Source organism: Oncorhynchus mykiss, chromosome 6 (assembly GCF_013265735.2).
Source record: "Oncorhynchus mykiss isolate Arlee chromosome 6, USDA_OmykA_1.1, whole genome shotgun sequence".
NCBI classification, from domain to species: domain Eukaryota; kingdom Metazoa; phylum Chordata; class Actinopteri; order Salmoniformes; family Salmonidae; genus Oncorhynchus; species Oncorhynchus mykiss.
The window spans coordinates 519,400-535,000 of NC_048570.1; the positions used below are offsets into that span (position 1 = coordinate 519,400).

Below are 15,601 nucleotides of genomic sequence, written 5' to 3' on the forward strand. Positions count from 1 at the left end.
CTGACTGACACCGTCCCTAATGTCCTCTTCCCGTCTGACTGACGCCATCCCTAATGTCCTCTTCCCGTCTGACTGACACCGTCCCTAATGTCCTCTTCCTGTCTAACGCCATCCCTAATGTCCTCTTCCCGCCTGACTAACGCCGTCCCTAATGTCCTCTTCCTGTCTAACACCGTCCCTAATGTCCTCTTCCCGTCTGACTGACACCGTCCCTAATGTCCTCTTCCTGTCTGACTGACACCGTCCCTAATGTCCTCTTCCCGCCTGACTGTCACCGTCCCTAATGTCCTCTTCCCGCCTGACTGACGCCGTCCCTAATGTCCTCTTCCCGTCTGACTGACACCGTCCCTAATGTCCTCTTCCCGTCTGACTGACGCCGTCCCTAATGTCCTCTTCCCGTCTGACTGACACCGTCCCTAATGTCCTCTTCCTGTCTAACGCCATCCCTAATGTCCTCTTCCCGCCTGACTAACGCCGTCCCTAATGTCCTCTTCCCGACCTGACTGACACCGTCCCTAATGTCCTCTTCCCGTCCTGACTGACACCGTCCCTAATGTCCTCTTCCCGTCTGACTGACACCGTCCCTAATGTCCTCTTCCCGCCTGACTGACACCGTCCCTAATGTCCTCTTCCTGTCTAACGCCGTCCCTAATGTCCTCTTCCCGCCTGACTAACGCCGTCCCTAATGTCCTCTTCCCGCCTGACTGACACCGTCCCTAATGTCCTCTTCCTGTCTAACACCGTCCCTAATGTCCTCTTCCCGTGTGACTGACACCGTCCCTAATGTCCTCTTCCTGTCTGACTGACACCGTCCCTAATGTCCTCTTCCCGCCTGACTGTCACCGTCCCTAATGTCCTCTTCCCGCCTGACTGACGCCGTTCCTAATGTCCTCTTCCCGTCTGACTGACACCGTCCCTAATGTCCTCTTCCCGTCTGACTGACACCGTCCCTAATGTCCTCTTCCCGTCTGACTGACACCGTCCCTAATGTCCTCTTCCTGTCTAACACCGTCCCTAATGTCCTCTTCCTGTCTAACATCGTCCCTAATGTCCTCTTCCCGTCTGACTGACATCGTCCCTAATGTCCTCTTCCTGTCTAACGCCGTCCCTAATGTCCTCTTCCTGTCTAACGCCGTCCCTAATGTCCTCTTCCTGTCTAACGCCGTCCCTAATGTCCTCTTCCCGTCTGACTAACACCGTCCCTAATGTCCTCTTCCTGTCTAACACCGTCCCTAATGTCCTCTTCCTGTCTAACACCGTCCCTAATGTCCTCTTCCCGTCTGACTGACACAGTCCCTAATGTCCTCTTCCCGTCTGACTAACGCCGTCCCTAATGTCCTCTTCCTGTCTAACGCCGTCCCTAATGTCCTCTTCCCGTCTGACTAACACCGTCCCTAATGTCCTCTTCCCGTCTGACTGACACCGTCCCTAATGTCCTCTTCCTGTCTAACGCCGTCCCTAATGTCCTCTTCTTGTCTAACGCCGTCCCTAATGTCCTCTTCCTGTCTAACGCCGTCCCTAATGTCCTCTTCCTGTCTAACGCCGTCCCTAATGTCCTCTTCCTGTCTAACGCCGTCCCTAATGTCCTCTTCCTGTCTAACGCCGTCCCTAATGTCCTCTTCCCGTCTGACTGACACCGTCCCTACACTGTCCCTAATGTCCTCTTCCCGCCTGACTAACGCTGTCCCTAATGTCCTCTTCCCGCCTGACTAACGCTGTCCCTAATGTCCTCTTCCCGCCTGACTGACGCCGTCCCTAATGTCCTCTTCCTGTCTAACGCCGTCCCTAATGTCCTCTTCCCGCCTGACTGACGCTGTCCCTAATGTCCTCTTCCCACCTGACTGACGCCGTCACTAATGTCCTCTTCCCGCCTGACTGACGCCGTCCCTAATGTCCTCTTCCTGTCTAACAACATCCCTAATGTCCTCTTCCCGCCTGACTGACGCCGTCCCTAATGTCCTCTTCCTGTCTAACAACGTCCCTAATGTCCTCTTCCCACCTGACTGACGCCGTCCCTAATGTCCTCTTCCCGCCTGACTGACGCCGTCCCTAATGTCCTCTTCCTGACTAACAACGTCCCTAATGTCCTCTTCCCGCCTGACTGACAACGTCCCTAATGTCCTCTTCCCACCTGACTGACGCCGTCCCTAATGTCCTCTTCCCGCCTGACTGACGCTGTCCCTAATGTCCTCTTCCCGTCTGACTGACGCCGTCCCTAATGTCCTCTTCCCGCCTGACTGACGCCGTCCCTAATGTCCTCTTCCTGTCTAACAACGTCCCTAATGTCCTCTTCCCGCCTGACTGACGCCGTCCCTAATGTCCTCTTCCCGCCTGACTGACACCGTCCCTACACCGTCCCTAATGTCCTCTTCCCGACCTGACTGACACCGTCCCTAATGTCCTCTTCCTGTCTAACACCGTCCCTAATGTCCTCTTCCCGTGTGACTGACACCGTCCCTAATGTCCTCTTCCTGTCTGACTGACACCGTCCCTAATGTCCTCTTCCCGCCTGACTGTCACCGTCCCTAATGTCCTCTTCCCGCCTGACTGACGCCGTCCCTAATGTCCTCTTCCCGCCTGACTGACGCCGTCCCTAATGTCCTCTTCCCGTCTGACTGACACCGTCCCTAATGTCCTCTTCCCGTCTGACTGACGCCATCCCTAATGTCCTCTTCCCGTCTGACTGACACCGTCCCTAATGTCCTCTTCCTGTCTAACGCCATCCCTAATGTCCTCTTCCCGCCTGACTAACGCCGTCCCTAATGTCCTCTTCCTGTCTAACACCGTCCCTAATGTCCTCTTCCCGTCTGACTGACACCGTCCCTAATGTCCTCTTCCTGTCTGACTGACACCGTCCCTAATGTCCTCTTCCCGCCTGACTGTCACCGTCCCTAATGTCCTCTTCCCGCCTGACTGACGCCGTCCCTAATGTCCTCTTCCCGTCTGACTGACACCGTCCCTAATGTCCTCTTCCCGTCTGACTGACGCCGTCCCTAATGTCCTCTTCCCGTCTGACTGACACCGTCCCTAATGTCCTCTTCCTGTCTAACGCCATCCCTAATGTCCTCTTCCCGCCTGACTAACGCCGTCCCTAATGTCCTCTTCCCGACCTGACTGACACCGTCCCTAATGTCCTCTTCCCGTCCTGACTGACACCGTCCCTAATGTCCTCTTCCCGTCTGACTGACACCGTCCCTAATGTCCTCTTCCCGCCTGACTGACACCGTCCCTAATGTCCTCTTCCTGTCTAACGCCGTCCCTAATGTCCTCTTCCCGCCTGACTAACGCCGTCCCTAATGTCCTCTTCCCGCCTGACTGACACCGTCCCTAATGTCCTCTTCCCGCCTGACTGACACCGTCCCTAATGTCCTCTTCCCGTCTAACACCGTCTCTAATGTCCTCTTCCTGTCTAACATCGTCCCTAATGTCCTCATCCCGTCCTGACTGACATCGTCCCTAATGTCCTCTTCTCGTCTGACTGACACCGTCCCTAATGTCCTCTTCCCGCCTGACTGACGCTGTCCCTAATGTCCTCTTCCTGTCTAACGCCGTCCCTAATGTCCTCTTCCTGTCTGACTGACGCCGTCCCTAATGTTCTCTTCCTGTCTAACGCCGTCCCTAATGTCCTCTTCCCGCCTGACTAACGCTGTCCCTAATGTCCTCTTCCTGTCTAACGCCGTCCCTAATGTCCTCTTCCTGTCTGACTGACGCCGTCCCTAATGTTCTCTTCCTGTCTAACGCCGTCCCTAATGTCCTCTTCCCGTCTGACTGACACCGTCCCTAATGTCCTCTTCCCGTCTGACTGACGCCGTCCCTAATGTCCTCTTCCTGTCTAACGCCGTCCCTAATGTCCTCTTCCCGCCTGACTAACGCTGTCCCTACTGTCCTCTTCCCGCCTGACTGACGTCGTCCCTAATGTCCTCTTCCTGTCTAACGCCGTCCCTAATGTCCTCTTCCCGCCTGACTGACGCTGTCCCTAATGTCCTCTTCCCGCCTGACGCCGTCCCTAATGTCCTCTTCCCGCCTGACTGACACCGTCCCTAATGTCCTCTTCCCGTCTGACTGACACCGTCCCTAATGTCGTCTTCCTGTCTAACACCGTCCCTAATGTCCTCTTCCTGTCTAACACCGTCCCTAATGTCCTCTTCCCGCCTGACTGACGCCGTCCCTAATGTCCTCTTCCTGTCTAACACCGTCCCTAATGTCCTCTTCCCGCCTGACTGACGCCGTCCCTAATGTCCTCTTCCTGTCTAACACCGTCCCTAATGTCCTCTTCCCGCCTGACTGACGCCGTCCCTAATATCCTCTTCCCGTCCTGACTGACACCGTCCCTAATGTCCTCTTCCCGCCTGACTGACACCGTCCCTAATGTCCTCTTCCCGTCTGACTGACACCGTCCCTACACCGTCCCTAATGTCCTCTTCCTGTCTAACGCCGTCCCTAATGTCCTCTTCCCGCCTGACTGACGCCGTCCCTAATGTCCTCTTCCTGTCTAACACCGTCCCTAATGTCCTCTTCCCGCCTGACTGACGCCGTCCCTAATGTCCTCTTCCTGTCTAACGCCATCCCTAATGTCCTCTTCCCGCCTGACTAACGCTGTCCCTAATGTCCTCTTCCCGACCTGACTGACGCCGTCCCTAATGTCCTCTTCCCGTCCTGTCTAACGCCGTCCCTAATGTCCTCTTCCCGTCCTGACTGACACCGTCCCTAATGTCCTCTTCCCGTCTGACTGACACCGTCCCTAATGTCCTCTTCCCGTCCTGACTGACACCGTCCCTAATGTCCTCTTCCCGACCTGTCTAACGCCGTCCCTAATGTCCTCTTCCCGTCTGACTGACACCGTCCCTAATGTCCTCTTCCCGTCCTGACTGACACCGTCCCTAATGTCCTCTTCCCGACCTGTCTAACACCGTCCCTAATGTCCTCTTCCCGTCTGACTGACACCGTCCCTAATGTCCTCTTCCCGTCTGACTGACGCCGTCCCTAATGTCCTCTTCCTGTCTAACACCTTCCCTAATGTCCTCTTCCCGTCTGACTGACACCGTCCCTACACCGTCCCTAATGTCCTCTTCCCGTCCTGACTGACACCGTCCCTAATGTCCTCTTCCCATCTGACTGACACCGTCCCTAATGTCCTCTTCCCGTCTGACTGACACCGTCCCTAATGTCCTCTTCCCGTCCTGACTGACACCGCCCCTAATGTCCTCTTCCTGTCTAACACCGTCCCTAATGTCCTCTTCCTGTCTGACTGACGCCGTCCCTAATGTCCTCTTCCCGTCTGACTGACACCGTCCCTAATGTCCTCTTCCCGTCTGACTGACACCGTCCCTAATGTCCTCTTCCCGCCTGACTGACACCGTCCCTAATGTCCTCTTCCCGTCTGACTGACACCGTCCCTAATGTCCTCTTCCCGCCTGACTGACACCGTCCCTAATGTCCTCTTCCCGTCTGACTGACACCGTCCCTAATGTCCTCTTCCCGCCTGACTGACACCGTCCCTAATGTCCTCTTCCCGTTGACTGACACCGTCCCTACACCGTCCCTAATGTCCTCTTCCCGTCCTGACTGACACCGTCCCTAATGTCCTCTTCCCGCCTGACTGACACCGTCCCTAATGTCCTCTTCCCGTCTGACTGACACCGTCCCTAATGTCCTCTTCCCGCCTGACTAACGGAGGGATGCAACACCATTGATTCTAGGGTCTGAACTCTGTTAGAGGGATGCAACACCATTGATTCTAGGGTCTGAACTCTATTAGAGGGATGCAACACCATTGATTCTAGGGTCTGAACTCTATTAGAGGGATGCAACACCATTGATTCTAGGGTCTGAACTCTATTAGAGGGATGCAACACCATTGATTCTAGGGTCTGAACTCTACACGGTTCACTTGGTATCTGATTGGTGTAAACATGTCACACATTGTGTAGTTGATACATAATTGGCCTAATCCCCTGTTGACCAGTTATGTAATTGGTGTAACTCCCCGTCCGTCACCAGAACCCCATTAGGAAGAGGGCGGGCCTGGCTGCGATTGGCCCTGATGCAGAAGAAGCTGTCAGATTACATGAAGACCATCATCAACAGAAAGGACCTGCTCAGTGAGTTCTACGAGTCCAACGCTCTCATGATGGAGGAGGAAGGAGCCGTGATCGCCGGACTGCTGGTTGGGTTGAACGTCATCGATGCTAATCTCTGTATGAAGGGGGAAGACCTCGACTCACAGGTTAGTACCATAGAATATATATGTGGCCCCCAGTACACATTTACAGTGGCCCCCAGTACGCATTTACAGTGGCCCCCAGTACGCATTTACAGTGGCCCCCAGTACGCATTTACAGTGGCCCCCAGTACGCATTTACAGTGGCCCCCAGTACGCATTTACAGTGGCCCCCAGTACGCATTTACAGTGGCCCCCAGTACGCATTTACAGTGGCCCCCAGTACGCATTTACAGTGGCCCCCAGAATGCATTTACAGTGGCCCCCAGTATGCATTTACAGTGGCCCCCAGTACGCATTTACAGTGGCCCCCAGTACGCATTTACAGTGGCCCCCAGTACGCATTTACAGTGGCCCCCAGTACGCATTTACAGTGGCCGTACGCATTTACAGTGGCCCATCAGTGTAGCAGCTGTTATTCTGTTATGTGGTCATACAAGTAAGTCTGTTGTATTTCCTGTGCAGGTCGGGGTGATAGATTTCTCCATGTATCTTAAGGATGGTCAAAGCAGCAAGACGGCAGAAGGGTGCGTTCCTCTTTTAATACCGCTAGCCCCTCCCCTTAACAATGATAGCCCCTCCCCTTAACAATGATAGCCCCTCCCCTTAACAATGATAGCCCCTCCCCTTGACAATGCTAGCCCCTCCCCTTAACAATGATAGCCCCTCCCCTTAACAACGCTTCCCCCCTTAATACCGCTAGCCCCTCCCCTTAATACCGCTAGCCCCTCCCCTTAATACCGCTAGCCCCTCACCTTAATAACGCTAGCCCCTCACCTTAATAACGCTAGCCCCTCACCTTAATACCGCTAGCCCCTCACCTTAATAACGCTAGCCCCTCACCTTAATAACGCTAGCCCCTCACCTTAACAACGCTAGCCCCTCACCTTAATACCGCTAGCCCCTCACCTTAACAACGCTAGCCCCTCACTAGCCCCCTTTTGCAAGTCGTTCCAGTCGCAGGCAGCAGAGAACTGGAAGGAAAGGCGGTTTTGGCTTTAGGGATGATCAGTGAGATACACTTGCTGGAGCGCGTGCTACGGTTGGGTGTTGCCATCGTGACCAGTGAACTGAGATAAGGTGGAGCTTTACCTAGCATAGACTTGTAGATGACCTGGAGCCAGTGGGTCTGGCGACGAACATTTAGCGAGGGCCAGCCGACTAGAGCATACAGGTCGCAGGTGTGGGTGGTATAAGGTGCTTTAGTAACCAAATGGATGGCACTGTGATAAACTACATCCAGTTTGCTGAGTCGAGTATTGGAAGCTATTTTGTAGATGACATCGCCGAAGTTGAGGATCGGTAGGATAGTCAGTTTTACTAGGGTAAGTTTTGCGGCGTGAGTGAAGGAGGCGTTGTTGCGAAATAGAAAGCCGACTCTAGATTTGATTTTGGATTGGAGATATTTGATATGAGTCTGGAAGGAGAGTTTGCAGTCTAGCCAGACACCTAGGTACTTATAGATGTCCACGTATTCTAGGTCGGAACCATCCAGTGTGGTGATGCTAGTCGGGCGTGTGGGTGCAGTCAGCGAACGGTTGAAATGGATGCATTTGGTTTTGCTAGCGTTTAAGAGCAGTTGGAGGCCACGGAAGGAGTGTTGTATGGCATTGAAGCTCATTTGGAGGTTAGATAGCACAGTGTCCAAGGAAGGGCCAGAAGTATACAGAATGGTGTCGTCTGCGTAGAGGTGGATCAGGAAATCGCCCGCAGCAAGAGCGACAGCATTGATATATATATATACAGAGAAAAGAGTCGGCCCGAGAATTGAACCCTGTGGTACCCCCATAGAGACTGCCAGAGGACCGGACAACATGCCCTCCGATTTGACACACTGAACTCTGTCTTTTATCAATGGCAGTTATGGTATCGTTTAGTAACTTGAGTGTGGCTGAGGTGCACCCGCGACCGGCTCGGAAACCGGATTGCACAGCGGAGAAGGTACGGTGGGATTTGAGATGGTCAGTGATCTGTTTGTTGACTTGGCTTTCGAAGACCTTAGATAGGCAGGGCAGGATGGATATAGGTCTGTAACAGTTTTGGGTCCAGGGTGTCTCCCCCTTTGAAGAGGGGGATGACCGCGGCAGCTTTCCAATCCTTGGGGATCTCAGATGATACAAAGGAGATGTTGAACAGGCTGGTAATAGGGGTTGCGACAATGGCTGCGGACAGTTTCAGAAATAGAGGGTCCAGAGTGTCAAGCCCAGCTGATTTGTACGGGTCCAGGTTTTGCAGCTCTTTCAGAACATCTGCTATCTGGATTTTGGTAAAGTAGAAGCTGGGGAGGCGTGGGCAAGTAGCTGCGGGGGGGGCGGAGCTGTTGGCCGAGGTTGGAGTAGCCAGGCGGAAGGCATGGCCAGCCGTTGAGAAATGCTTGTTGAAGTTTTCGATTATCACGGATTTATCGGTGGTGACCGTGTTACCTAGCCTCAGTGCAGTGGGCAGCTGGGAGGAGGTGCTCTTGTTCTCCATGGACTTTACAGTGTCCCAAAACGTTTTGGAGTTCGACCTACAGGATGCAAATTTCTGCTTGAAAAAGCTGGCCTTTGCTTTCCTGACTGACTGCGTGTTTTGGTTCCTGACTTCCCTGAACAGTTGCATATCGCGGGGACTATTCGATGCTATTGCAGTCCGCCACGGGATGTTTTTGTGCTGGTCGAGGGCAGTCAGGTCTGGAGTGAACCAGGGGCTACATCTGTTCTTAGTTCTGCATTTTTTGAACAAAGTATGCTTGTCTAAGATGGTGAGGAAGTTATGACCAGGCATCCTCAACTGACGGGATGAGGTCAATATCCTTCCAGGATAACCGGGCCAGGTCGATTAGAAAGGCCTGCGCGCAGAAGTGTTTTAGGGAGCGTTTGACAGTGATGAGGGGTGGTCGTTTGACCGCGGACCTGTAGCGGATACAGGCAATGAGGCAGTGATCGCTGAGATCCTGATTGAAGACAGGAGAGGTGTATTTGGAGGGCAAGTTGGTCAGGATAATGTCAATTAGGGTGCCCATTTTTACAGATTTAGGGTTGTGTTGTAACCGCTAGCCCCTCACCTTTAACCCCACGTATATCCTGTCTTTCTCTTCCGGGAAAACACTCAATTTCTTTGCCTAGTGTCGCACCCTCCTAGCTCTAGTGTCGTGCCCTCCTAGCTCTAGCGTCGTGCTCTCCCAGCCCTAGCGTCGTGCCCTCCCGACCCTAGTGTCGTGCCCTCCCAGCTCTAGTGTCGTGTCCTCCCAGCTCTAGTGTCGTGCCCTCCCAGCTCTAGTGCCGCGCCCTCCCAGCCCTAGTGTCGTGCCCTCCCAGCTCTAGTGTCGTGCCCTCCCAGCCCTGGTGTCGTGCCCTCCCAGTCGTAGTGTCGTGCTCTCCCAGCCCTAGTGTCATGCCCTCCCAGCCCTAGTGTCGTACTCTCCCGGCCCTAGTGCCGTGCCCTCCCGGCCCTAGTGCCGTGCCCTCCCGGCCCTAGTGCCGTGCCCTCCCAGCCCTAGTGCCGTGCCCTCCCAGCCCTAGTGCCGTGCCCTCCCAGCCCTAGTGCCGTGCCCTCCCAGCCCTAGTGTCATGCCCTCCCAGCCCTAGTGTCGTGCCCTCCCAGCCCTAGTGCCGTGCCCTCCCAGCCCTAGTGCCGTGCCCTCCCAGCCCTAGTGTCGTGCCCTCCCAGCCCTAGTGTCGTGCCCTCCCAGCCCTAGTGTCGTGCCCTCCCAGCCCTAGTGCCGCGCCCTCCCAGCCCTAGTGTGAGATTAGCTGGCTTTTGCTTCCAAGTCTTTCTCAATTCTTCCCCCCCCCCACCAGGGATGGCCAGATCACAGCCATCCTGGACCAGAAGAACTATGTTGAGGAGCTAAACAGACACCTGAGTGCTTCAGTCAACAACCTGCAGGCCAAAGTAGACGCTATGGAGAAGTCCAACACCAAGCTCACTGAAGAGGTTGGCTTATTTTTTTATTTGACCACAGTTTGATTTAACATGCAGTCTACAACTGGGTTGTGTAGAGGTTGTGTCGAGGTTAACAGAACGTTGTCTTAATGTCAAGTGAAATGCCATTCTTTCAAGCTCTAAACCCAACAATGCAGTAATCAATAGCCTTGGTTGTCTGAAAGTAAATCTGATATTTCTCCACTGGTGTGGAACATTTTACAGGTCTCTCTTGCAAAATTGATTTTTATTTCAATGAGACAAACCAGTATAAATAAAGGTAAAATACACTCAAACCTGGTGTGTCCAGCTTGCAGTAGCCAACAACAGGATCATCACCCTACAAGAGGATGTAGAACGAGTCAAGGAGGAGAGCTCCAACCAGCTAGAGTCCAGTCGCAAGGTAAAACGGACAACCACTGTTCATTTTGAAGTATTTAACCATTATTGAACTAGGCAAGTCAGTTAAGAACAAATTCTTATTTACAACAACGGCCTAGGAATAGTGGGTTAACTGCCTTATTCATGGGCAGAACGACATATTGTACCTTGTCAGCTCTGGGATTCGATCCAGCAACCTTTCAGTTACTGGTCCAACACTCTAACCACTAGGCTACCTGCTGGTTACTGGCCCAACACTCTAACCACTAGGCTACCTGCTGGTTACTAGTCCAACACTCTAACCACTAGGCTACCTGCTGGTTACTAGTCCAACGCTCTAACCACTAGGCTACATGCTGGTTACTGGCCCAACACTCTAACCACTAGGCTACCTGCCGCCCCACATTGTGCAACCATATGTGGAAATGATCTCAAATGCAGAAATGGATGAAAAATCAGGAAATGAGAAGTTAAATTGAACAGTATAAAACAATCAGAATGGAGAAAGAGCCTACTACTCATAAAGCACATGCACAACTTTTATTATCCAAAAATAGTGATGTGATATTTTGACCATATTGCCCAGCCTTAGTAACTAGCTAGCAAGCAATGCTAAGGAGGTTAGCAGAATGCTAGATGACTAGCATTTCAGGCCAACAAACACTTTCCTCACACGCTAGGAACGTATTTCCTCCAACGTGACGTTCCTAGCGTGTGAGGAACATAAAAGGTGCCTCTCGCTCCCAAAACGTTTTCTGGAGACTTGAGGGCAGAGTGCTGATGACATCACCCACTGTATGTGTATCTGGTAGCCTGAGGAGAAATCCAATGTGTCCCTGACCACCTTCTGAACACAATCAGACCGCAACGCAACCTGTCTTTTCCATGCCATCTTCATATACTGATCGCAGATATCGCATGTAAATGTCAAGTGTGGAAGAGGCTTGATATGTAGGATGAAGTAATTATGACGACTTTCCCAGGCATCGCGGGCAGGGGACGGCTTGGCAGACGGTCAGGTGCTGGGGGCGGCACGCAAACAGCTCAAGGAGGAAACACAGCTACGATTGGTCAGTTTGTCTCTCTCCCTAATCGCTGAGAAATATCATATCCCTCCATCCCTCCTGTATTAACCCATCCATCCTGTATTAACCCCTCCCTCCCTCCTGTATTAACCCATCCATCCTGTATTAACCCCTCCCTCCCTCCTGTATTAACCCATCCATCCTGTATTAACCCCTCCCTCCCTCCTGTATTAACCTATCCCTCCATCCATCCATCCTGTATTAACCCCTCCCTCCCTCCTGTATTAACCCATCCATCCTGTATTAACCCCTCCCTCCCTCCTGTATTAACCCATCCATCCTGTATTAACCCCTCCCTCCCTCCTGTATTAACCCATCCATCCTGTATTAACCCCTCCCTCCCTCCTGTATTAACCCATCCATCCTGTATTAACCCCTCCCACCCTCCTGTATTAACCTATCCCTCCATCCATCCATCCTGTATTAACCCCTCCCTCCCTCCTTTATTAACCCATCCATCCTGTATTAACCCCTCCCACCCTCCTGTATTAACCTATCCCTCCATCCATCCATCCTGTATTAACCCCTCCCTCCCTCCTGTATTAACCCCTCCCTCCCTCCTGTATTAACCCCTCCCTCCCTCCTTTATTAACCCATCCCTCCCTCCATCCATCCTGTATTAACCCCTCCCTCCCTCCTTTATTAACCCATCCATCCTGTATTAACCCCTCCCCCCTCCTGTATTAACCCCTCCCTCCCTCCTGTATTAACCCCTCCCTCCCTCCTGTATTAACCCCTCCCTCCCTCCTTTATTAACCCATCCCTCCCTCCATCCATCCTGTATTAACCCCTCCCTCCCTCCTTTATTAACCCATCCATCCTGTATTAACCCCTCCCTCCCTCCTTTATTAACCCATCCATCCTGTATTAACCCATCCATCCTGTATTAACCCCTCCCACCCTCCTGTATTAACCCCTCCATCCATCCTGTATTAACCCCTCCCACCCTCCTGTATTAACCCATCCATCCTGTATTAACCCCTCCCACCCTCCTGTATTAACCCACCCCTCCATCCATCCCTTCCTCCCTCCTGTATTAACCCATCCATCCATCCATCCATCCTGTATTAACCCACCCCTCCATCCATCCCTTCCTCCCTCCTGTATTAACCCATCCATCCATCCATCCATCCATCCTGTATTAACCCATCCCTCCATCCATCCTGTTATAACCCACCCCTCCATCCATCCTGTATTAACCAATCCCTCCCTCCATCCATCCATCCTGTATTAACCAATCCCTCCCTCCCTCCATCCATCCTGTTATAACCCACCCCTCTATCCATCCTGTATTAACCAATCCCTCCCTCCATCCATCCATCCTGTATTAACCAATCCATCCATCCATCCATCCTGTATTAATCCCTCCCACCCTCCTGTATTAACCCATCCATCCTGTATTAACCCATCCATCCATCCATCCATCCATCCTGTATTAACCCATCCCTCCATCCATCCTGTATTAACCAATCCCTCCCTCCATCCATCCTGTATTAACCCCTCCATCCATCCTGTATTAACCAATCCCTCCCTCCACCCATCCATCCTGTATTAACCCATCCATCCATCCTGTATTAACCCATCCCTCCATCCATCCTGTTATAACCCACCCCTCCATCCATCCTGTATTAACTCACCCCTCCCTCCATCCATCCTGTTATAACCCACCCCTCCATCCATCCTGTATTAACCCACCCCTCCCTCCATCCATCCATCCTGTATTAACCCCTCCATCCATCCATCCATCCATCCTGTATTAACCCATCCCTCCATCCATCCTGTATTAACCAATCCCTCCCTCCATCCATCCTGTATTAACCCCTCCATCCATCCTGTATTAACCAATCCCTCCCTCCACCCATCCATCCTGTATTAGCCCATCCATCCATCCTGTATTAACCCATCCCTCCATCCATCCTGTTATAACCCACCCCTCCATCCATCCTGTATTAACTCACCCCTCCCTCCATCCATCCTGTTATAACCCACCCCTCCATCCATCCTGTATTAACCCACCCCTCCCTCCATCCATCCATCCTGTATTAACCCCTCCATCCATCCATCCATCCATCCTGTATTAACCCATCCCTCCATCCATCCATCCTGTATTAACCCACCCCTCCCTCCATCCATCCTGTATTAACCCATCCCTCCATCCATCCTGTATTAACCAATCCCTCCCTCCATCCATCCTGTATTAACCCCTCCATCCATCCTGTATTAACCAATCCCTCCCTCCACCCATCCATCCTGTATTAACCCATCCATCCATCCTGTATTAACCCATCCCTCCATCCATCCTGTTATAACCCACCCCTCCATCCATCCTGTATTAACTCACCCCTCCCTCCATCCATCCTGTTATAACCCACCCCTCCATCCATCCTGTATTAACCCACCCCTCCCTCCATCCATCCATCCTGTATTAACCCCTCCATCCATCCATCCATCCATCCTGTATTAACCCATCCCTCCATCCATCCTGTATTAACCAATCCCTCCCTCCATCCATCCTGTATTAACCCCTCCATCCATCCTGTATTAACCAATCCCTCCCTCCACCCATCCATCCTGTATTAACCCATCCATCCATCCTGTATTAACCCATCCCTCCATCCATCCTGTTATAACCCACCCCTCCATCCATCCTGTATTAACTCACCCCTCCCTCCATCCATCCTGTTATAACCCACCCCTCCATCCATCCTGTATTAACCCACCCCTCCCTCCATCCATCCATCCTGTATTAACCCCTCCATCCATCCATCCATCCATCCTGTATTAACCCATCCCTCCATCCATCCATCCTGTATTAACCCACCCCTCCCTCCATCCATCCTGTATTAACCCATCCCTCCCCTCCTCCCTCCATCCATCCATCCTGTATTAACCCCTCCATCCATCCATCCATCCATCCTGTATTAACCCCTCCATCCATCCATCCATCCTGTATTAACCCCTCCATCCATCCATCCATCCTGTATTAACCCATCCATCCATCCATCCATCCATCCTGTATTAACCCACCCCTCCCTCCATCCATCCATCCTGTATTAACCCCTCCATCCATCCATCCATCCTGTATTAACCCATCCATCCATCCATCCATCCTGTATTAACCCACCCCTCCCTCCATCCATCCATCCTGTATTAACCCCTCCCTCCATCCATCCATCCTGTATTAACCCATCCCTCCATCCATCCATCCATCCTGTATTAACCCATCCCTCCATCCATCCTGTATTAACCCATCCCTCCATCCCTCCATCCATCCATCCTGTATTAACCCATCCATCCCTCCATCCATCCATCCTGTATTAACCCATCCATCCATCCCTCCATCCATCCATCCTGTATTAACCCATCCATCCCTCCATTCATCCATCCTGTATTAACCCATCCATCCTGTATTGATCTCTCTCTCGTGTGTCTCTCTCTCTCTTGTGTGTGTGTCTCTCTCGTGTCTCTTGTGTCTCTCTCTCTCGTGTGTCTCTCTCTCTCATGTCTCTTGTGTCTCTCTCTCTCGTGTGTCTCTCTCTCTCGTGTCTCTTGTGTCTGTCTTTCTCGCTCTCACTGTCTCCGTCTCTAGGATGTAGAGAAGGAGTTGGAGGTTCAGATTGGTATGAAGCAGGAGATGGAGCTGTCTATGAAGATGTTAGAGACGGATATGTGTGAGAAACAGGATGCTCTGGTTGAGCTACGACAACAGCTAGAAGACCTCAGGTCCCTCAACCAGCAGCTAGCGCAGAAGTCCCAGGTAGGCCTAGAAACACACTGTGTTTGTCATAGTCAGTGACTGGACTCTTCTGCCCCTCCAGTATCAGTGACTTGACTCCTCTACCCCTCCAGTATCAGTGACCTTGACCCCTCTGCCCCTCCAGTATCATAGTGACTTGACTCCTCTAACCCTCCAGTATCAGTGACTTGACCCCTCTACCCCTCCAGTAATCATAGTGACTTGACTCCTCTGCCCTTCCAGTATCATAGTGACTTAACCCCTCTGCCCCTC

At 52.3% G+C, this 15,601-nt stretch overlaps 1 protein-coding gene across 2 annotated transcripts in view; it reads left to right on the plus strand.

The window, feature by feature from the left end:
* The window catches only part of LOC110525138 (protein RUFY3), a 107,184-nt gene that overhangs the window by 76,684 nt on the left and 14,899 nt on the right, over positions 1-15,601 (plus strand). For both annotated transcript variants that reach the window (XM_036979178.1, XM_036979179.1), the window contains exons 4-9: positions 6,001-6,226; positions 6,686-6,747; positions 10,003-10,138; positions 10,437-10,529; positions 11,491-11,577; positions 15,182-15,349. In XM_036979178.1, the coding sequence (XP_036835073.1) occupies positions 6,001-6,226; positions 6,686-6,747; positions 10,003-10,138; positions 10,437-10,529; positions 11,491-11,577; positions 15,182-15,349 (772 nt within the window). The remainder of the gene's footprint in view (positions 1-6,000; positions 6,227-6,685; positions 6,748-10,002; positions 10,139-10,436; positions 10,530-11,490; positions 11,578-15,181; positions 15,350-15,601) is intronic.